The sequence below is a fragment of the Notamacropus eugenii genome, chromosome 1 (genome assembly GCF_028372415.1).
Source record: "Notamacropus eugenii isolate mMacEug1 chromosome 1, mMacEug1.pri_v2, whole genome shotgun sequence".
Lineage (NCBI taxonomy): Eukaryota > Metazoa > Chordata > Mammalia > Diprotodontia > Macropodidae > Notamacropus > Notamacropus eugenii.
In genome coordinates this window covers 312,480,448-312,503,450 of record NC_092872.1, presented here as the reverse complement: position 1 = coordinate 312,503,450, position 23,003 = coordinate 312,480,448, and the positions used below count along the sequence as shown (strand labels likewise).

The following is a 23,003-nucleotide window of genomic DNA, read 5'->3' as shown; positions in this document are numbered from 1 at the left end:
ATTTTTCTTTGTTTTGTCTTATTCATTCTAGCCTTGGGGAAATTTGTAGAATGTGATTTTTGTCATTTTGAGTGCATTTTTGCCACCCTGCCATAAAGGCACATAGTTTCTTTGCAGAATTCCTTTTTTTTTTTTAATTTGGTGCTCCTTTCTTGTTATTTTTTTAAATTAATTTATTTAATTTTTAACATTTTGGGTTCCAAATTTTCTCCCCATTTGTCCCCCCCACCCCACCCCAAAACACCGATCATTCTCATTGCCCCTATCACCAATCTGCCCCTCTCTTCTATCATCCCTCCCTTCCCTTGTCCCCATCTTCTCTTTTGTCCTGTAGGGCCAGATAACTTTCTATACCCCATTACCTGTATTTCTTATTTCCTAGTAGCAAGAACAGTACTCGACAGTTGTTCCTAAAACTTAGAGTTCCAACTTCTCTTCCTCCTTCCCTCCCCTCCCATTCCCTTTGGGAAGGCAAGCAATTCAATATAGGCCATATCTGTGTAGTTTTGCAGATGACTTCCATAATAGTAGTGTTGTATAAGATTAACTATATTTCCCTGCATCCTATCCTGCCCCCCATTGCTTCTATTCTCTCTTTTGATCCTGTCCCTCCCCAAGAGTATTGACTTCAAATTGCTCTCTCCTCCCACGGCCCTCCCTTCCATCATCCCCCCCACCCTGCTGATCCCCTTCTCCCCCACTTTCCTGTATTGTAAGATAGGTTTTCATACCAAAATGAGTGTGCATTTTATTCCTTCCTTTAGTTGAATGTGATGAGAGTAAGCTTCATGTTTTTTCTCTCACCTCCCCTCTGAAAAAGAGGGAAAACCTCCACTGAAAAGTCTTTTATTTGCCTCTTTTATGAGAGATAACCTGCCCCATTCCATTTCTCCCTTTCTCCTCCTAATATATTTCTCTCTTACCACTTAATTTCATATTTTTAAGATATGATCCCATCCTATTCAATTCACTCTGTGCTGTGTGTGTGTGTGTGTGTGTGTGTGTGTGTGTGTGTGTGTGTAATCCCACCAACTACCCTGATACTAAAAAGTTTCAAGAGTTACAAATATTGTCTTTCCATGTAGGAATGTAAACAGTTCAACTTTAGTAAGTCCCTTATGACTTCTCTTTGCTGTTTACCTTTTCATGCTTCTCTTCATTCTTGTGTTTCAAAGTCAAATTTTCTTTTCAGCTCTGGTCTTTTCATCAAGAATGCTTGAAAGTCCTTGATTTCGTTGAAAGACCATTTTTTCCCCTGAAGTATTATACTCAGTTTTGCTGGGTAGGTGATTCTTGGTTTTAGTCCTAGTTCCTTTGACTTCTGGAATATCATATTCCATGCCCTTCGATCCCTTAATGTAGAAGCTGCTAGATCTTGTGTTATCCTGATTGTATTCCCACAATACTTGAATTGTTTCTTTCTAGCTGCTCGCAATATTTTCTCCTTGACCAGGGAACTCTGGAATTTGGCCACCATGTTCCTAGGAGTTTCTCTTTTTGGATCTCTTTCAGGAGGGGATCGGTGGATTCCTTGAATACTTATTTTGCCCTCTGGTTCTAGAATATCAGGGCAGTTTTCCTTCATAATTTCATGAAAGATGATGTCTAGGCTCTTTTTTTGATCATGGCTTTCAGGCAGTCCCATAATTTTTAAATTGTCTCTCCTGGATCTATTTTCCAGGTCAGTTGTTTTTCCAATGAGATATTTCACATTATCTTCCATTTTTCCATTCTTTTGGTTTTGTTTTGTGATTTCTTGGTTTCTCATAAAGTCATTAGCCTCCATCTGTTCCATTCTAATTTTGAAAGAACTATTTTCTTCAGTGAGCTTTTGAACCTCCTTTTCCATTTGGCTAATTCTGCTTTTGAAAGCATTCTTCTCCTCACTGGCTTTTTGAACCTCTTTTGCCAATTGAGTTAGCCTATTTTTCAAGGTGTTATTTTCTTCAGCATTTTTTTGGGTCTCCTTTAGCAAGGTGTTGACCTGCTTTTCATGCTTTTCTTGCATCTCTCTCATTTCTCTTCCCAGTTTTTCCTCCACCTCTCTAACTTGATTTTCAAAATCCTTTTTGAGCTCTTCCATGGCCTGAGCCCATTGAATATTTATTTTGGATGTTTGGGATACAGAAGCCTTGACTTCTATGTCTTTCCCTGATGGTAAGCATTGTTCTTCCTCATCCAAAAGGATGGGAGAAGATATCTGTTCACCAAGAAAGTAACCTTCTATGGTCTTATTTTTTTTCCCTTTTCTGGGCATTTTCCCAGCCAATCATTTGACTTCTGAGTTTCCTCTCCACACCCACCTTGCCTTCAGATCTGCCCAGCTAGTGCTTGGGGTCTGAGATTCAAATGCTGCTTCCCAGCCTCAGGGCTTTGGGTGGGGCTGCTATTCAGTGTGAGATTAAGTTCAGGTGCTTGGGTGGGGGCAGGGCCACCACAAGGGGCTCAGTTCCCTCAGGGGGTTTATGTGGAGACCTTCAACAATGGAGCTGAGCTCCTGCCTGCTTTGGGAGCCTCTGTCTGCTGCTGCCTCCTGAGGGGGCCTGAGTTATGGAGACACCCTGCTCCCCTCTCGACAAGCTGAAAAGACCCTTTCACTGACCTTTGGCGCCTGTGGGTGGAGGGACATGTGCGGCCGCTGGAGATTCTGTCCCTGAAGCCTGCTCGGATCTGCTCCTCTTGGTGCTGTGTGGCCAAGGCAGGGCTGGGCTCTGCTCCGGTCTGGGGCACGAGGGACCTTTCGTGTCAGTTTTTCAGGTCTCTCTGGAACAGAAATCTCCTCCACTCTGTTGTTCTGTGGCTTCTGCTGCTCCAGAATTTGTTGGAAGTTCTTCTTTACAGGTATTTTTATGGGCTATGGGTTAGGAGGTAGCATATGTGTATCTTTCTACTCCGCCATCTTGGCTCCTCCGGTCCTTTCTTGTTTTTGTTTGTCTTTTAACACAATATTGTCTCATCCCAGTGATCTACACCCTCCCAAATAACAAGTGTAGTCAAACAAAGCAAAAGAAAGCAACACTGTGGTAATATCTGAAAATACATGCTTCCTGCTACACTAACTCTCTGCCAAGAAGTTGGAAGCATGATCTATCATCAGTCTCCTAGAGTCATGATTGATCATTAATCAGAGTTTTTTTTAAGCCCTTTCAGCGTTTCCCTTTATATTATTGTGGTCATTTCCTATTTATTTTGGTAGCATCAATTTTTACAAGTCTTCCCACTTTATTTCCAGTTCTTTTCTATTACAAAAATTCTGGGCAGGATTTCTCATTTGTATCTCTAAAAGACAGAATTGGTCTCAGAATGTTTTTAAGTGATTAAAATAAAATAGAATTACAAAGGAAACCAAATTCATGGACCCTCACTCAGAAGCCCTGGTCTAAATTATCCTTTTGCTCTAAATTTTGTGGTCTCTATTATCTCTACGAAGTAATTGATTTGCATTTCATCAAAGAATTCTAGTGCCATTCAGTTCTCAGAAGGGGCCCTTTTCCTTGCTAAGGCCGTGCACTCTTGTATTCTATCCCTTTGCTTTTAACCACCTTCTTTTTGTCTCTACTATCATCCTCCCTACCCGCTGCCTACAAAGATGGCCAGCAAAGCATTCCCATTCCTTAAATCCTCTCCGGAGCCTGCTGTTCCCACAAACATTGTCCTGGGTCTACTCCCTTTCTCATTCAAACTCCTTGAAAAAGCTAAATGTCTATATGCATTATCTTCAAGTCCTTTCTCTTGTCTTTTAAAGTTTGTATTTTTAAGCATCAAAAAAAATGAATATTTCCATATGCAAAATAGAACAGAGAATTATACACAAAACCTTAAATCTGTTACATAACATCATACATACTAAAGAGGAGGGAAACAAGCCTACTATGTGCCAGGAATTGTGTACTTTATGCATATTGTTTCATTTGATCCTCCAGAAATCTGCCTGTAGAAGGCAGACAGCAGTTAAGTGACTTGCCCAGGGGTTATGTAGTGAGTAGATCATATTTGAATTTGGGTCCTCCTGAGTATAAGCTCTATCCACTGCAGTATATACATGCTACCTAAGTTACTGAAAATAAATGAAAAAACTTTAAAGCTTGTCTATTTTCTTGTCTTTTGTGCATTAAAAAAAGTTGTGATAATTTTTTTAAACTTAATGTCTTCTAAAATCTATACAATTTAAATTCCAACTTACTCAACTGCAACTGCTTTTCTCAAATTTAATTTCTGACTGCCTACTGGCCATGGGATGGATATACTATTTTAAACTTGATGTCCTAAAGTATCTTAAACTTATGTTCAAAAGTGAACTCACTCTCTCTCCAGATCCCACTTTTTGAATTCCTTATTAAAAATTTCTCATATACATACCTGTTTTTCCACACATCCTAGTTAAGGTCTCCATCACATCTGGCCTGTACTATTACAATAACTTCTAAAAGGTTTCCCTGTCTCCACCCAGCTTCAAAATGATCTTTCAAAAGAACAGGTCTGAGCCTGTCACCCCAACACTCAAACTCCTCTCACCTTTAGGATAAAATACAAAGTCCTCTGGAGGTTTGACATTTATAGCTCTACACATCATTTCAAACTCCGACCCCTTCTCAGCCATTTCCAGCCACTTGCAGGCCTCTTGGTTTCATTTCTAATCTCCTTGCACTTATAGTGGCTGCACTTACTCATTATGTGGAATTCCTTTTTAAAAGACTCCCTCAACTCAAAAGCCTTTCTTGGTCTGTGCCCCTACCCACCCCGACCCCTGCCTCCATCTGCTTTCTTTGTCTTTTCATATACCTAGATGTGTATTTTTTTTTTCTACCATTAACATATAAACTCCTGGAAGATTAATTTGTTCTTTGTAATTCTCTAGGTTTTGGCACATAGGAGCTTAATAAATACTTGGTTGATAGTACATAGGTCAGCAGCAGTGGTTTACATGGGAAAAGGCTGCAATTAGGCCAGGAAAAGAAGGTGCTGAGAGCTATAAGCCCTCTTAGAAAAACCATCGGATTAGGAAGTACTCATCCAGCTGTGGCCTGTAACTCCACTGAACTAAGTTACAGAAAAGACTTAAGGTGCTTGATTTGGAATTAGGAAGATCTGACTTGCAATTCTACCTTAGATACTTGACTAGCTGTGGGACCCTGGGCAAGCCTCTTCATTACTGTCTACTCAATTTCCTTATCTTTAAAAACAGGAGTAATTATACCCACCTCAGAGGATTGTTGTTAGGATCAAAGGAGAATATATGTAAAGCACTTTACAGACCTTTAGCACTATGTAAATACTAGTTGATATCATTATCAAATCTTGACCATGCTTTGATTCTTTTGCTTTGGAGTTTATTTTTTTTCTACCTGAAGATCATCTTACAGCATAAGCTGCTACTAGCATTAATCTGTTTATCTTTATTTCTCTCTAGTCATACGCATGCCTGTTCACTGAATGGGAATTAACTCACTCAAAGTGAGATTCTGAAAAGGCCTTAGCCTAAAATGGGCAGGATCTCTCATTGCATCCTGGGCCATCTCCAGTCATCCTGATGCATATTTGGCCACTGGACCCACATGGCTCTGGAGGAGAAGTGAGGCTGGTGACCTTGCACAGCCCTCCCTCACTCAAATCAGTCAGCTGCAAGTCATATCATCATTTCCCTGATGTCATATTCCTCTTCAAAAATGAAGGACAAACACAACAATGCATTCAGATCCTATGCAATTTGAATTTATATATAGATAAGTTAGGTTTGGACCAGTAATTTCACTGTTATAGGACTATAGCTGCTGTCAGATGAGGAAACTCCCTCTACAGGTGCAGGTCAGCTCCTTCTTTGCACTTCCAGAGGCTTGGAGCACTGAAGAGTTAGGTGACTTGCCCAAAGTCCCAAGACCAGTATGGATGGTAGGTGAGACTTGAGTCCAGGTCCTCCCACTCAGCTTTTTATCCCCCCTACTCTGCACTCCCCTTATTTAACACAAGGTGTATACAGCCAGCATGTGAACATGGCATCTCCTCTCTTTATAAAGTCCCAAAGACCAGGGTCATACCAAGTCCAAATTCTCCATTTTATAGATGAGGAAACTGAGGTCCAGAAGGTGAAGAGGCTTTCCCTGTGTCCCAGAGCGGACAGAGTCAGGAGGTGAAGCCTTTGCCTCCAGGCTCAGCGTGCTGCCTGTTGAACCATAACCTTAGTCCAGCATCTTCATGGCCAAAAGCAATAGTTTTTCATTCCTGGTAGATTGAGGCAACATAGGAGCCAAATAGAGAGAAGCATGGAACTCTAGGCTCTAGGGAGTCTTTGCTGGGAAAAGAATATTAATATTCCCAGTTAATGTAACCTGATTTATTTACTTGCTAAGCTTGGCTTATTCAGGCCAATAATAAGTTTCTGAGCACTCTAAACTACTTGGCTCTGAAATCTGTACATTTTAAAGGAGTATTACCTTACTACATAGAAAATACACACACACACACACACACACACACACACACACGTTTGTTTTAGTGGTAGCAAATTACTTTATGTAGCATTTATAACAATTTACTGTCTTTCAGAAGGTATTTATTAAACTAATTCAGATTGTGTGGGGTGAAAAGGAAAGTTCAGCCAACTTTGTGAGTAATTTGGATTAACACAATATATTCTTAGTTAAGTCCCAATCTAACATTTCAGCCTTGTTGCTCATCAGCTATTTCAGCTGCAACTTTGATAGGATTTTTTTGCAGTTTTTCTAGGGCAGTTGTCCCTATTGCTTGCTCAAAAACACAGCCAGTCAGAGAATTTCTATTTGTAATTAGCTATGTATTTGCTTACTGGAAATGTTGCACAGTTCTGTATCTTTTAAATGCCTGACTAGCACTAGAGGGAACCTTTTTTTAAGTCTTAACAACTGTAACTGCTATAGCCTGCTATAGGCAGAGTATACCTGCCTCAAGTCTCTTCCCACTGCAATTCAGCGTTTATTCAGCCACTAAAACAATTTTCCTAAAGTTTCAGTCCTACCATGTCACATTACCCACCCCCTCAATAAACTTCAGTAACTCCCTGTTGCCTCCATGATCAAATACAAAATGCTCTGTGTGGCATTCAAAGCCCTTCATAACCTAGCCCTTTTCAATCTTCTTATATCTTACTCCTTGATGGGTAAGATCCAGTGCCTGGCTATTCCAAGAACAAGACACTCTATCTTTAGGCTCTAATCTTTTTTTCTGGCTGTTCCCCACACCTGGAATGCTCTCCCTACTTTGCTAGGCCCTGCTGGTCTCCATAGCTTCCTTTAAGTCTCACTTAAAATCCCATCTTTTACTGGAAACTTCTCCCAGCCCTTCTTAATTCTAGTGCCTTCCCTATGTTAATCATTAACTATTTATCTTGAATATAGCCTGTTCTGTATATATTTGCATGTACTTTCCCATAATAGATTGTAAACTCCTTGAAGGCATGGCCTTTTGCCTCTTTTTGTTTTCCTAGCACAAAGTCTGACTCACTAGTAGATATCTGATAAATGTTGACTGATTGAACTGGGATCCTTCTTTGTGTTTCTTAAAAATTGGGAATAAGTTCTGGTGATCCATAGTCTTAAAAGATGTGCAAAAAGGGGTAGTTTTAGAGGCCAATTCGAGTCTATAATCGCTTGGGGAGGGAGATGGAATGAAGCAACAAAGAAACACCTGGAGTGGATGATCAACTTTACATATTAACATAAAGAAATAAGTATATTTGTTTATTAAGCCATTTCCCCTCCTTTTTGAGCAAACATGTTTAGGTAAGATGTAGGAGGTGGGGAATAGGACTGAATTTGGATTAGAGGCCCTGAGGGGACCCATTAAATAATAGTATATGATTCCTGGAGCAATCTCAGCTGGCAGGCTTTTGGGGAGCCAGAAAAGGAAATGGGCAACTATGCATTCTGCCTGCCCTGTCCAGCCCTTCTTTTCAGCAAGGTAAGGTATCATTGTCTAGGTAAGACAGACACTAGGTATCATTATTTGAAGTGGAAAGAGAGAATTGGGAGCCTTGTGCCCTGATTCACTTTCCTTCTATACCCACTTAGTTTTTTGGTTTTCCTCAAGATTCACTGGGCTTATCATTGTTGACGAGCGATAAACTAGAGCCATAGACTACACAGAAGTTTCTGTTTACTAGAAGCTCTCCTGCCCCTGCACTTTCTCCACTTTCTCCAAATACTTTTCTTTGCAAGTTGACTACTAAACAGCTCTCAATTCTGTACTCAGTTCCTTGTTTGCTACTCTGAAAAATATGCTTTTCTTAATTTACCCAGTTACTTGGTAGTGACTGAAAATTTGAAAGCTATAGCATTCCCTTAAAGTAAATCAGAAGTGCAACCATTTAGAAACAAAATGCTTTTGATACTTTATGCTCATTAATTCCTTAAACAAATGAGACTTCAAAATTAATTATTTAATATAGTTTAAGCTTATCATTGGTTGTCTGGATTTTTATTGAACCTGAAAATTAGAGAATTACCAAGGTGAATGGAAACTTTGATTCCTTTCCCTCTCAAGTATTTCTGTCCCCAACTACTTTCCATCAAGGTCAGAAGTAACTTCTAGTTGGTCTAAAAGATCAGAGTTGGGTGCTAGAAGTTATAAGGCTGCCAGGAACTTGTGGGTCACTGTAACTGGAGATGGAATAAGTACAGAGGGAAATAACAGTCCTCATAAATTCAGTAACTGGGCTTGTCCTGGGCTGTTGGTATGAATAACTTCTCTGTATCCCAAAGCTACCACACTTAGTGAAAACCTAGTTTCCTTAGATTCCCCATGCATGACAAGCCCATCACCACAGTGGAGCAACTCTTCCTCTGGCTGCTTCAGGCCTAATGTCTAGAATTTATCTTGAACTCATCTTCCCCTACCTGCTCAGCTTCAAACACATTTTACTTTCAACTAGAACAGCCTGGTTTTTCTCCTTCAACAATCACATTCACTCCTATGAAATTAAATGCCACTTCTATGCGGGACACTCTGAAATCTTTTTCTCTAATCTTGACTTCTGTGCTCCAGGCCTAATCTTTAACTACCAACAGTATATAAGGGATAGAATGATTTCCCTCAAGGACTTTAATAAATCCAAAATTGTGAGCTTATCTTTCTCTTTAAGCCCTGTTCTCTTTTGGCTTCATGTTTAGGATTTGGGGATTATATGGGTTGGCTATAATCCTCTTTCTTTAAAAAAAAATATTTATTTTTAGTTTTCAACATTCACTTTTATAAGATTTTGAGTTCTAAATTTTTCCCCTCCCCAAGACAATATGCAATCTGCTATAGACTATAGATGTACAATCAATTTAACCATATTACCACATTAGTTATATTGTGAAAGAATCAGAACCAGAATCAGAATAGGGAGAAACGATGAGAAAGAAAAAAAAGGAGAAAAAATAATATGCTTTGATCTGCATTCAGACTCCATAGTTCTTTCTCTGGATGTGGATAGCATTTTCCATCATGAGTCTCTTAGAATTGTGTTAGATTATTGCATTGCTGAGAAGAGCCAAGTCTGTTAAAATTGGTCCTCACACAATGTTGCTGTCACTGTGTACAGTCTTCTCCTGGTTCTGCTCACTTCACTCAGCATCAGTTCATTCAAGTCTTTCCAGGTTTTTCTGAGGTCCACCTGCTCATCATTTCTTATGGAACAATGGTATTCCGAGTAATTCTTTCACCTCTCCTCTCCAATTGTGTCTGCTACATGGTGTAACATCTAGGGCACTGAGCCTGGAGTCAGGAAAGCCCGGGTTCAAATCCAGTCTCAGATACTAGCTGTATGACCTTGAGCAAGTCACTTAACTGTCTCAGTTTCCTCATCTGTAAAATGAGCTGGAGAAGAAAATGGCAAGCCACTCTGGTATCTTTGCAAAGAAAACCCTAAATGGAATTGTGAAGAATTGGACACTACTGAAAACAACTGAACAAGCCCTACCAATTGTGTGTTGAAGAGCCATTACATTCATCCCTTTCTCTTTATTCCCACTTCTAAATTTCAGTGCTGGTTACCACCTACCTGCACCATTGCAGTAGTCTCCCAACAGGTCCCAACACCTTCATTCTCTTCTCTATTTTTTTCATACTGCTGCCAGAATAATTTTCCTTGTGCCATATGGTTATATCAGGCCTCAGGCAAAAACCAAAACAAAATGTCAGTGGCTCCCTCTTGCTTCCTTGATGAATGCATCCTCCCTGCCTGGCACCACCCAGCCTTCCCCACCCTGCCTGTTGCTCCTCCCCATATCCTCTACACCTCAACCAAATTAGACAAGTTTCTTCTCTTCCTTTAGCCCAATACTGTTAAGTTCAGTGTGGGATACAGTAACCCTTACTCAAATTAAACTCAGAGGCTTCTCAAGGTAGAAGGCAAAATGGAATTTATTACAATCTCATGAGAAGGGGCACTTCCCGCGAGACCATGGGCAGTGTCAGCAAGGGAGTGCACCTGAGTGCAGTGAAGTGCAACATTATATAGTCCCTAATGCCGAAGCCCACTAGCCTTTCTTCCCATTGGCTGGGAATCCAGGTGTACAGTCTAAGTGCAGGAATCTACCCCAACATGGAAAGGATTGTTGCTCACTAATGAGGGTTTTTGTTACCAGATATGGAACTTAAGGGAAGAATGCTGATGTGGCATTAAAGGAGTGGTGAAGGGGAAGTGAAGTGGCAGAGGTATACACCAGGTTGAGTGACTGGAACTTTGGTGGTTCTCCTCCATCCTGGAACCTTTTTATTTGCCTAAGTGGGATACTTATTTTAGCTTTGGCAGGAAGAGTGAGGGTTTTGGGAAATTTATGCCTGAGGGGTCTTCACTTAACCTGATTTCACTCAATCCCTCCTCTTATTTTTGCCCCTCTGAAGACCCCTCACACTACTCTCGGAAGGCTGTCTCTGCTAAATCATCCTCCCTATCTTCTCACTATCTTCAGTTGGTGTCCAGCCTTGGCTCTTTAGGACCATGAGTCTAACTGACCCTTCAGCTTCAGTTTCTGGCCTAATCATCTTTGAAAGGGAATCTTGTACTAGTCTGGTTATTAGTTGTATCATGCAAGGGAGACAAACTGGGAGGAGTATAACTCCACTGATGGTAATGAGCCCAAACCATAATAGCCGTTTCCACCAGCTATCTCTGAACCAGGACCACCAAGAAGTGTTAAATGATAATGTCCAAGTCTGAACTGGAACATGAGCCAGTTTTCTAATATTCCTAGTGATTTCTTTTACTGCCTTTCCATTGTCATCTATTTTCATACAGCAGGTGGAGAGATTTAGTTTTCCACAAACTCCCTTTTTTCTTCATTAAAATTCCTGTTTCCACACCTAAATCCAATAAATACCTCCTCACATTCTCTCCCCTATGAATTCTTCCTTTCATCTGTCTTCCCTTTATATGAATATGGGAAGGGAGCAAAGTTGACTAATACATTGACAAATTACAAGGGGGCAGGGTCCTTTCATAAGTACAAATACAAAGACTTAAAATACAAAGTTAGATGAATTATCCATTCAGAGGTCCCATCTCATACAGCAGTCTAGGGAGGAACATCATCTGATGCAATTTCCTGGTCTGGATGCTCATTCAAGCTGTCTTCAGCACAGCATCTCAGCATCTTCCTCCCTTTATCTTCTTGTAGAAATCCAGATGTCCACTCCTACAAAACTGACCTTAATACCATTTTACATGACCATTTCTAAGCTTTATAGACTTATCACTTTTACAAAATCAAAACTAGAACTTTGGACAATTGTCATGTTTAAGAAATTCACATTAGAACCCAATTTTTATACATTACATTAATTTACTATTCATTTCCCCCATCAAGAAGATGAGATTTCACTAAGGAGTCAATAACAGGCTCCAATACTTACATAAATACAATAAATAATCATTTTTAACACAGTATCACCTCATAAAACAATTCCAACTTCTGGTCATGTGATACTTCTTTTAAAGCACTTACAATATAGATCACAAACCATTTTTCTTATAACATTAACCAACTGAGACAAAAATAATAACTATGTATGCTAACCTCACAAGCCCTTGACCAAATTTGTCTCTACACTATTAATAAGAATTAAAGGAACCTAACTTATTGTTGTTGGTCTAAAGTACTAAGCCTTATAGCTTAATTTTTGGACTTGAACTCAGATGTTTCCCTACCAACAATTTATTGTTTAATGGATCTGGTATTAAGCTTAGAAAACTTTTGATTGTAGGAAATTGCCACTAAGGGTAGGGACATTTCAGGGAAACAACATCTCCCTAACTAACTAACTAACTAACTTACTTCATGCCAGTTCCAGGCAGGAGTTGACTGTCAGCCGGCATTCAGCCAGGCTTAAAAGTCTGCCAAGTGTCAGTGGGGAAATTGAGTCAAGAGAATCCTACCTCAGCCCAGGCTGAACAGCTGCTCTCTCAACCTTCCCACGAGATCACCTTTTTGCAGTTCATACCAGCATCTCACAGGCTTACTGGCATCATGGATCTGGCTCAGACCACCTTTCTTGCTACCCATTCCTGGAGTTAGATTCAGAAATAACAGTCAATTAATAGTCCCATAAAATCATAAAATAGCAAGCTCCAATAATCAGTTCCAGATATGACTATAATTTCACATTGGCTAAGGAACATCTTTTGAGGCAAGTCTTAAGTGGCTTACATGCCTTTCTATACATGTTCTAGTTCTGATTAAATAACAATTATAAAATTAAATTTACCATTAAAACCTTAAGTTATTGCTCTAATAGATTTCAATCTGTTTCCCAACCTTCTCTATACCTTTCTAACCTCACTCAATCTAAAAGAATGGGCTACACATATAAGTTCAAACACTAACTTCAACTTATGTTCATGAAATGAATTTATATTAAAACAGAAACATTTAACTTTTCCATCAATGCAAAATATTACCAGAGGTTACCTGCCTCTAAGAAACTTAAGACTGAAATTATTTTCCCCAAATTGTCTTCATACAACAAATCTCTAACTCTTTTAAGAACAGTTTATAATTTATCACAAAACCCTCATGAACCTAAATGGCCAAAATTACAAGATCTAAAACCAAGGCCTTTGCATATTTGCTCATAAGCTTCCCTTTGCAAACATACTTTTGTAAGTGCTTGATTCATAGCAAAAACAATTTTAGGTAAAACTTCTTTCTTAACAGCAGAAATAAACTTTTAACATACTTAATATATCCTTAGATGGAACAGACTTGAAAATCATACCCATATATAAAAATGTATATGTATTTTTTCCTTATTTTCTCAATAGGAATTCTACAACACAGAAACTCTTATGTAGAATTTATAACAGCTTTTTAAACCAATTCATCATTAATTTAACAATACAATTCCTAAAATAAACTATTTAAGTTTACTTAAAACTTAAAATAAGCCATTAACCTATTCAGCTGAATGCATTTCCATGTCACTTTGCACAGTAATTCATCTCCTTACCACCATATGGGTGAACTCTATCACCCGAATCAGATAGTCATCTCAAGTTTAATTGAGCTATTAATTATCAAATCAAGTTACATGATTTTTCTGTCTTCTTAAAATACTTCCTCACACCCTCACTACTTACTGAAACCATTTGAAACTCACCCATTTTCAATCAAAACTTTTTTCTCTCCAAATCTCAGTCCCATTACTCAGATTATCCAGTTCCTCCACATCTTAACCATAACTGTCTACACTGGAGTCCCCTCCTAGCTTAAATCTACCATTATATAGCAAACATCAGCATTTTCACTGCTTATTTATAACCAAATCTAAGTTTCAAATTTCTATTACATACTTTTAAAACCCCAATCTACATAAATAACAAACTCCGAATTTAAAAATTGTGTAATGTTGCATCTAACATATACTCATCCTTATGTTAAACACTTTACAATCACAACTCACATGACCAATATTCTGGCAGCTCTTCCTGGCCAGAATCAGTCCTGTCCTTGCTCTGGAGTCTTTTTTTTTTTGACCTCCTGAGTTCCTCTCGTCAGGTGATTACCTGATCAGAATCCAATTTCAAGGACCTCCGAGAAAACCTCGGTTGGCGCCTGGTCCTTGTTAATGGTCTGGGAGACCCCTCACAAAGGGGAATAGTCCCGGGATGAGCCCCCAGAACTCTGTGGGATACAATGACCCTTACTCAAATTAAACTCAGAGGCTTCTCAAGGTAGAAGGCAAAATGGAATTTATTACAATCTCATGAAAAGGGGCACTTCCTGTGAGACCATGGCCAGTGTCAGCAAGGGAGCACCCGAGTGGAGTGGAGTGGAGTGCAATATTATATAGTCCCTAACGCCGACTAGCCTCTCTTCCCATTGGCTGGGAATCCAGATGTATAGTCGAAGTGCAGGAATCTACCCCAGAAACAAAAAACACTGAAAGGATTGTTGCTCACCAATGAGGATTTTTGTTACCTGATATGGAACTTAAGGGAAGAATGCTGATGTGGCATTAAAGGAGTGGTGAAGGGGGACTGGGGGGATACCAGGTCGAGTGACTGGAACTTTGGTGGTTCTCCTCCATCCTGGACCATTTTACTTGCCTAAGGAGAGATACTTAGTTATTTTAGCTTTGGCAGGAAGGGTGGGGGTTTTGGGGAATTCATACCTGAGGGGTCTTCACTTAACCTGATTTCACTCAGTCCTTTCCCCCTTCTTTGTTCCCTTTGCAATTTAATTTGCACCCATCCTTTTATGCCTAGTTTAGATGCTGCCTCCTCTTGGCCTTCTGTGATATGTCCTTTCTCCTTAAAATTCCCTGACGTAATAACTTGTTTTCCGATTGCTAATACACTTAATGCATCATTGTCTTATAGTTACACATTTGTCTTATCCTCCTACTAGAATGATGCCACAAAGCTAGGGACAGTACTTCAGTTTCCCTGGTATGCAGCTCACAGTAGGACCTTAATAAATAGATCACTGGACAAAATCCTCTCTTCAGCCCTAACAGTTGATAGGGTCATATCCCCAACCTTTCTATCAGGGGGCCATTTCTTTCTTAGAGTACACATAGTTGTAGATCTTAAATCTTGAAGAGAGGTTTGGGTTTATTATTTGGGAGGAAAAGGAGCAACCCTAGAAAACAAGTGTTTTACATACTTAGAATTAAAAAATGCCACTGCAATCAATTGCTGATGTTTGTGTCAACAATTTGCCTTCTTTCTATGGAGAAATCATATTCATTCTTTTGCAAATACTATGCTGCATCAAAGTAGAAATGGCTTTCAGGCTGAACTTGTTGGTTTTGAACTTAAGACTGTAGCTTGTGTGGTTAACATGTATAAATGGCCCTTTTAAGGAAGGGAAAGTAGTAATTTGCAGGTGTGAAAGTCAGTTTGTCTTGTCAGGATTTGTAAGTGAAGTATAAGGTGACCTTTGAAATACTCAAAGATAAAGGAACAGCTTCCTAGGTTAAAAGGAGAAAGGTGTATAAAATGCAAATACTCCTCCCATTATCTCAGCAACAACTGACCTTTCATTATCACTCCCAAAGATTGAAATGATCTTTCATCTCTCTTGAAAAAGAGCTAGGTAGAACATAATATATATTCCTTTTAAAAGACAAAGTTTCATGTACACTGTCAATCTTAACGGATTAAATCTTAAAACATTGTTTACAAGCAGCATTCTCCTATTTAGAAACTCACTTTAGCTTACCAGTCCCTACCTAGAAGATAGAGATCACATGACATTACCTTAGAAATCTAGTACAACTTTCTCATTTTACAGCTGAGAAAACTGAGCCTCAGGCTCATGGTAGAGTCAGGTCTTTCAATTTCTTTGTAGTTCTATGGGAAAAAACTCTGGAAATGCAGTACAATACAGGAATGGTAATTTTTGTTTTTCTGACCCTAACATTTAGAAATGTCAGTGGAGAATGCACTGTTAATCTTGTTCCTTTCCCCACTTTGTTTGGCTCTCAGGTTGTCAAGTAAATGATGTGGGAGATCTGAGTTTCACCCCCGTGACCAACGATGAGCTCTACAACAATCTAGTTGTGAACCCTCGCTCCGTGGGTCTTGCCAACCAGGAGCTGGCGGAGGCAGTTAGCAGGGCTGTGTCTTCTGGTCACCGCTGCCTCACTGTGGGAGGAGACCACAGGTGAATGGGATGTAGGGGTGTCACTTTAGTCCCCTCCATACATGTGACTTCGGGCAAAATACTTATTTGTCAGCTTTCTTATGAGGAATAAACTATCTTGCAGGGTTGCTGTGGAGATTAAATGAGATAATATATCTTTATAATTTATATGCTTTACATTATAATTCTTACTATTTATATGTTTTAATTGTATAAAGATAAAATAAAAGTAGTTTCTAAGTGAAGTCATAGAATCTTAAGGCTGTAAGGCCTAGAGATTCTCCCCATTTTAGACTGAGGGTTAGGAAACTGAGAACTGACCAAGTCTTCTATTAAGGAAGACTGACTAGGTCTTAGATTAATTTGAGATCAAAAACTTCTAGAGCATTATAATAATATTAATGTTAATATAACTGATGCCTTAGTTCGGTGTGCTTTCACACTGGAAAGGAGGTAAGTGCAACTGTCCACCCTACATCATTGGTGCTTCTGCTGAGTTTTGAAGGTCAGTCCTTTGAAGTTTAGGCCTTTCTTTGAGAGGTGGTTGTTAGTATTCTTATTCATCAGTTAGCCACTATTTACTGTGCACCCACTCGCTAAGAATAGTGCTTGGCAGTGAGAAATGAAAGGTTTGGGATTAGATTCAAGGAATCCTGTAGGATGAATTCACACTCATACATAAAAGTCAAGATGTAATTCCAAAGTAGGGCTTTAGAAAAGGAAGAGGTCTGTGGGTTGGAGTCTGAGAGAAGACAGGTAGGCTTCAAAGGTCAAAGTGGGGCTTGATAGGCTGGAGTGTGGTGAATGCTTAAAGTGCTTGTTGAAGTTAATGGAATTTGTTGAATTTCTAACTGGAAAATCCAAACATACATAGAATATTGAGGCAGTGATGAAGCAACTAGAAGTTAAGAATCCTACCTTACAGCTCAGTGCCGTGTTCAGTGGGCAGTTGTCACTGTCTTTTCAATCAACTCCCAGTCAATCAACTTCAATCTGTAGATAACCTCCACCCTGTGCTTTTATACTGTCCTTCTGCTAGCTACCTGTATTGCAGTGGTAATTAAGACTACTTCATGAATTCTTTAACATTCTCCATTTGTCATCTATCCCAGGCAAGCCAGGGGAGTTGGGGGTAGGAGGAAAGGGGAAGGGGGACAAAAAATAAGATGAGTCTCAAATTGATAACTTGATAGCAGCAGGTAAGAAAAAGCTTTGGTGGGGAAAGAGGTAAGGAAGGGGCTTGGTTACCTTGCCACCCCCCTCCTTAAATTTTGTTACCTTTTGCTTTGACACTGACATCATCACCACCACTTGCCTTTAACATACCCTGCCCCCAACCATCCTTTTCCCAAAAAAATCTTCCTTCTGTGTCTATCACTCTCAATTACCACGGATTTCCACATACACCCTAGAAAGCATACTTGAACAAATGTCTTCTAGAAAAGAAGTCAACACATTGGTCATGTCTGAAAATAAGCACTTCTGAGTTTCACTATTGGTCTTCTCTCAAGGCTGTTTTCCTTCACATCACTGGAGCTATTTTCTGATTATGTTTACTTTATATTCCTTTACTCACCTTATAAAATGTATTTCTCTTTGTTCTTTACATCACTTTTTACAGTGTACAAAATATCTTAGCAGCCAAGAAGTCCAGCTCTTCCACCTGTCACATTTCACACCTGTATACTGAGGGACATATTTCATCATCAAACCAAGATTGTTTATTCCAGTTCATGAGCTTGGCTAACATTTATCTTTACATTATAGTAGACATTACATATATTTTTATATACTGTTTATTATAAATGACAGATCTTATGTTCTACTTACCTAAAATGCTTTAAATTCAACCAATGGGTATTCAAACCCTGCTTTGTATGAGGTAATGAGCTAAGCTGAGGAGAAAGGAAAGGTTGAGATGAAAAGATTAGTTTCTACCCTCAAAGAACTGAATGCTTTACATGCAGTTCTTTGAGCTCATGGTTCATCACTTGGGTTTAAAGGTGATGAATCTCACCGATTGTGATCCTACAGACTGGACCCAACTACTAGTGAACTGTTCTCTCTTTTTCCAAGTTGGTGGACAGGTCATTTTTCCAGGGTTTTCATTACATCCAGGAAACAATGAAACACTGAACATTGAAAGGAATAAGCATGAGGAATACCTTTTGGTATCTGGATAACATGTAAATCCAATGTAAAATGTCACAAAATAAGGTTTTTTAAATTAATTTTTAAAAAAATTGGTGGCTTTAGTAATGAGTACTAATTTTTATCATCTTTATTTTTTTAAAGAATGTTTTCATTTTGATGCCTTCTAAAAAAATCAGTAATTTTCTCAATATTTTTCTTTTGTAAGAAAAGAAAAATAAGCAAAACTTTTGTTCTTTTTGAACTTCTAGGATAGTCTAGGGTGTTTTATTTTTATCTTATTTAAAAAAGCTGTATGCTTCAAATATTTGAATTTCCTAAATTAACAAATGTTTGATACTTTAAATCTACTGCTTAAGGCACCCTGCAAAGTATCACATGACTATCACATATATACATACAAACACAAACATGGATTCTATTTAGTTATACAGTGAGTGAACACCTATATCACTTATAAAAAATAAAATTTTATTGATTTTTTTCCATTACCAAAATTTCTGCATTATTTTTCCCTCTCTTAGAGAGTCATCCCATATGACAAGAATTATTCTTTAAAGAAAGGGGGGAAAAAGTTAGCAAAACCAATCATAGAAAAAGTATGAACATTTATGTAGTACATACGTCAACTGTGGACCTCCTATCTCTGCAAATGAAGCGGTGAGGGGCAGCTTCTTATCTCTTCTTGTTCCCTTTACATATCTGCAACATTCACTTTGGCTTGTCTTGATCTTCCCATTTACATTGTTTTAATCATTGTATGTGCTGTTTTCTTGGATCCACTTACTTCACTCTGCACCAGACTGTATCACTCCTAATATAAGCCCGTGTGATACACTCCTGACCTGTTAAGGGGTTCTGGTTCATAACTATCACGTGTCAATCACTACAGTACTCCTTTGCATCACTTGTTCTGCATTATCCAAACCCAACCTCATCAGTTTACAATTTTTGTCTAAAGTACAGACTAGGGGCAGCTAGATGGTGCAGTGGATAGAGCACCAGTGCAGGAGTCAGGAGGACCTGAGTTCAAATCTCACCTCAGACACTTGACACTCCCTAGCTGTGTGACCTTGGGCAAGTCACTTAACTCCAACTGCCTCATCCTGGGCCATCTCCAGTCATCCTGATGAGTATCTATCTGGACCCTGGATTCAGATGGCTCTGGAGGAGCAGTGAGGCTGGTGACTGCACAGCTCTCCCTTACTTAAAACAAAGTCAAGTGCAAGTCATGTCATCATTTCTCTGATGGCATGGTCTTCTTTGGCAACAAACGAACACACACCATAAAGTCCACACTGAGATTTAGAGGCATTTACTATGATGTTTACTGTATTTCTTCTTTGCAGTCTGGCAATTGGTTCCATCAGTGGCCATGTCCAGCACTGTCCAGACTTAGGTGTTATCTGGGTTGATGCTCATGCTGACATCAACACACCCCTTACCACTTCATCTGGGAGTCTGCATGGACAGCCAGTCTCCTTCCTTCTCAGAGAACTGCAGGACAAGGTCAGTGGGTTGAACTGGTTACCAGAGTGTTGAATGTTGACTCAAATAGGTAAACACAGCACTAATTATCCAGGGTTTGGGAGGCAGTTGTAGAGGATGGGATGAGTATGATGTGTTAGAGATGTTTACTATCCTAAGTAGAGAAGGAAAGAATGTTGCTCCCATAATGACCACAAACCTTTCTGTTATTTACTGAAGAACTATTTCCCTTAAGGATGCAGCATTTCTTCTGGCAACTTAGACAACAAAGGTTACCCTCATTGTGGCGTTTGGGTATATACATTGCCTTCTGAACTGTACCAGGATGTCAGTATACGTAAAGGACAAACCTCATCACCATCACCCCTGGCCCCTCCCCATTACCACTTCTGCCTTTACCCTCTTTTGGTGCAGGGTGTGTCTTCCTTGCCCCACTTTGAAAAGCTCAGGTATGTATTAAAGTAGCATTAAAACTCTGGCTTATCTCTTGGAAGGGAGCCAAATTAGGACAAGTGGCAGAATGGTATAATACAAGGGCTGCTCGTTATAGCAGACTTGAGCTTTTGCCATCAGCAGCTTGAAACAGCCCTAGTTACGCTTCACTAGGATCTGATCTGTAAACAGCTCTATAACATGCAAAGCAGCAGAGAAGGACTTAATCAGCAGTAGTTATGCTATTTAGATTAGTTAATGAAAAGCTGAGGCTACCCTCCAAGCGAGAGATGTTATTCCCTTTTGGAAAACTAAACTGCTGTTTTTAGCAACTATTTACAGCAAGCGGCCCCTTCGAAGTATTTTTCCAGGTCACCATGTCCTAATCTGCTTTTCACACATTCAGTGAACAATAGGGGTAAAAAGTAGATAGCAAAAGCTGTCCCATGAATGCAGTAGAAATCAAATTATTTTCCTGTTTGGGATCATGCCTATAGTTTTTAAATGATCAGAATGTTTTGGGCCAACAGAGCTACTTCTAATGCTTGTACTCAAAGTAAATTTCCATCTAAGTGATTTTCTTTAAGATTGGGAAATTTCCTGACTTTCAGTGAGAGTGTTAGCCTACCCCATTAAAGAATTTTTAGCTGTTGTATTGGATTCCCCATCCCCCTCACCCTTCCCATCCAGCTTTTTCCCTTGTGAATTTATTAAAGGTAAAGCTATATCATTAAGCATATGACAGGGTTCTAGAAATTATTTGAAGCTTTTAGCCCCATTCTGTACTACTACTTGACTTGACAGCTCTGTTCTGAAATGGAAAGATCATGGAGGAAAGAGTGCCGTGCTTAGCATTAGGAGGGGTTCTAATAGTAAGCAAAGTTTAAGCTTTCCCCTCCTTTTTTCACTTAGGTGCCATTACTCCCAGGATTCTCCTGGATCAAGCCCTGCCTCTCATCCCCAGATATTGTGTATATTGGCCTAAGGGATGTGGATCCTGCTGAACAGTAAGATTTGTAAATGATTGTCACGATTGAACCCTCTGACAGTGTCCTAGGCAGGGGGACTGCACCTTCTGCTCTTGAGGTTCTGGGCCTTCTGGACCTTGCTTGTTTTGAGCTTTGTTCTTTCAGTTCAGCGATCTTACCCAAATCCTAACCTTCCTACTACTGCCAAGAAGCTGGTATTCTTGGTGCCTGTCTTAGAATCTACTCCCGTCTCCTTCTGTGTTCTACCTCCACAAGTCACATGTTGACCTAAAAAAACCCAAAATTAACGTTACTTATGTTGTACTGTATTCTACTTTATTTTGTTAAAAATTTCCTAGTTTTCATCTGGTCCAAGAGCTTTGCAGCCTGAGTCTGATACTTTTGCTCTAGACCACATTTGTGTTTTTTACGCCTTTTTGTAAAGAAAAAGAGCATATGCAAAAACAAAAATAATGTAATACCAGAGTAGGGTAATTAGGAGGGCATTTTTCGTTTTCTTTTAAACTATCCTAAACTAGACTAAGTAGCACCTAAGCTTCCCATCTCAGTCCTTAACTAAAGCTAACCCATTCTAGTTGCTTCTGGGTCATGGTCTCTTCCCTTCAAGAACATATTTAACCCCCTTAGCTGAGGGTTCTAGATCAAACTCATTCACCTTGGTCCACAATTTTTAGGCTCTCTTGGCCAACCAGAAATTCTTCCTGGCTGGTGGATTTTTGAGTGCTCTACTATTACTACATATTTTAATTCACATTTATCTCTTAAATGTTTAGACAATATAAATAATTTTCCTCACAACAACCCCATGAGGTGTAGGCAGTCTAAGAATTAGTATGATTTTTAATAGGAGAATCCAAGCACCCTGGTCATACAGCCATTGTCCAGAACAGACCCATTCAAGTTCTAGGTTCTAAATCCTAGTGCTCTTTTTCTTCTCCATCAGGCTGAATCACTTGGCTAACTAACTAGTTTTCCCTTACTCCAAACAAGGATGTACAAAAAGACAAATGTGACAGGAATCAAAAGCAATTCAACTTGACATGGGTCTCCCTCAAAACTTGTAATAAATGGCTGTTTCTTCACAAGACTGGTCAACTTTCGTTAATGATTGTCTTTCATTTGGGAAGTTGCTGAGGTATGTTTGGCTAGGTAGGAAGTCATCTTTAAATGTGAATTATATTGGGAATGAATAGCTACTTTGGAATCCTTTAATATGCATGAGTTAAAACCAAATCATTAACTCAGGATTTCTTTTCTTTGCCTTTCCAGTTTTATTCTTAAAAAATATGGTATCTTATACTTTTCAATGAGGGACATTGACCGCCTTGGAATCCAGAAGGTCATGGAACAGACATTTGATCGACTGATCAGCAAGTAAGTAACTATAATGGAGAAGGGTTTGGATACTTATGTCCCTGGGTAATGGTGCAGGGATTTGCACATTGTAGGCCAATCTCCATTCTGTTAATTGGGATGTCAGTTCATTTCTGTCTAGTATTAGAGGTTATTTTAAGTATAAGAGAAAGACCTATTAGAATTTCATGCCTGTCCGATATAAAATTTATACTCATATAACAGCTATTACAGCTATTTGCTTTAAAAAAAAAATGCAATAGATCACATTCTAACTATTGCTTTTCCAGAATCACCATGTTTCCCTAAAAGCAGTTTCATTGAGTTTTTTTGAAGTTGAACAATTAGTCTAGAAAGGTAACTTGGCATCAGATTCAAGATTTCCAAGGCAGCCTTTTCCCCTGATATTAGATCTTCATTATTAAGTGGATTGCCATCTACTATTATGCTATGTCGCAAAAAAAGGAAATTTGAGCACTTCATATGCATC

The 23,003-nt window shown here is 39.2% G+C and overlaps 2 protein-coding genes across 5 annotated transcripts in view; one reads left to right on the top strand and one right to left on the bottom strand.

Moving 5' to 3' along the window:
• The window catches only part of ARG2 (arginase 2), a 42,100-nt gene that overhangs the window by 16,252 nt on the left and 2,845 nt on the right, over positions 1-23,003 (top strand). The window contains exons 3-6 of the mRNA XM_072629527.1: positions 15,944-16,121; positions 19,601-19,760; positions 21,084-21,178; positions 22,430-22,534. Of these exons, the coding sequence (XP_072485628.1) occupies positions 15,944-16,121; positions 19,601-19,760; positions 21,084-21,178; positions 22,430-22,534 (538 nt within the window). The remainder of the gene's footprint in view (positions 1-15,943; positions 16,122-19,600; positions 19,761-21,083; positions 21,179-22,429; positions 22,535-23,003) is intronic.
• On the bottom strand, positions 822-19,607 carry LOC140517896 (uncharacterized). 4 transcript variants are annotated; one of them, XM_072629524.1, is made up of 3 exons: positions 17,677-19,607; positions 10,016-14,560; positions 822-6,289 (listed from the first exon to the last, which is right to left on the bottom strand). In XM_072629524.1, exon 3 carries the CDS (start codon positions 2,255-2,257, stop codon positions 1,157-1,159), a length of 1,101 nt encoding a protein of 366 aa, XP_072485625.1. In that variant the 5' UTR covers positions 2,258-6,289; positions 10,016-14,560; positions 17,677-19,607; the 3' UTR covers positions 822-1,156. The 4 variants fall into 4 exon arrangements, with proteins under 4 accessions (XP_072485625.1, XP_072485627.1, XP_072485626.1 ...); XM_072629526.1 differs by having other exon boundaries at positions 10,016-12,520; XM_072629525.1 differs by lacking the exon at positions 17,677-19,607 and having other exon boundaries at positions 10,016-12,520; positions 14,433-15,949.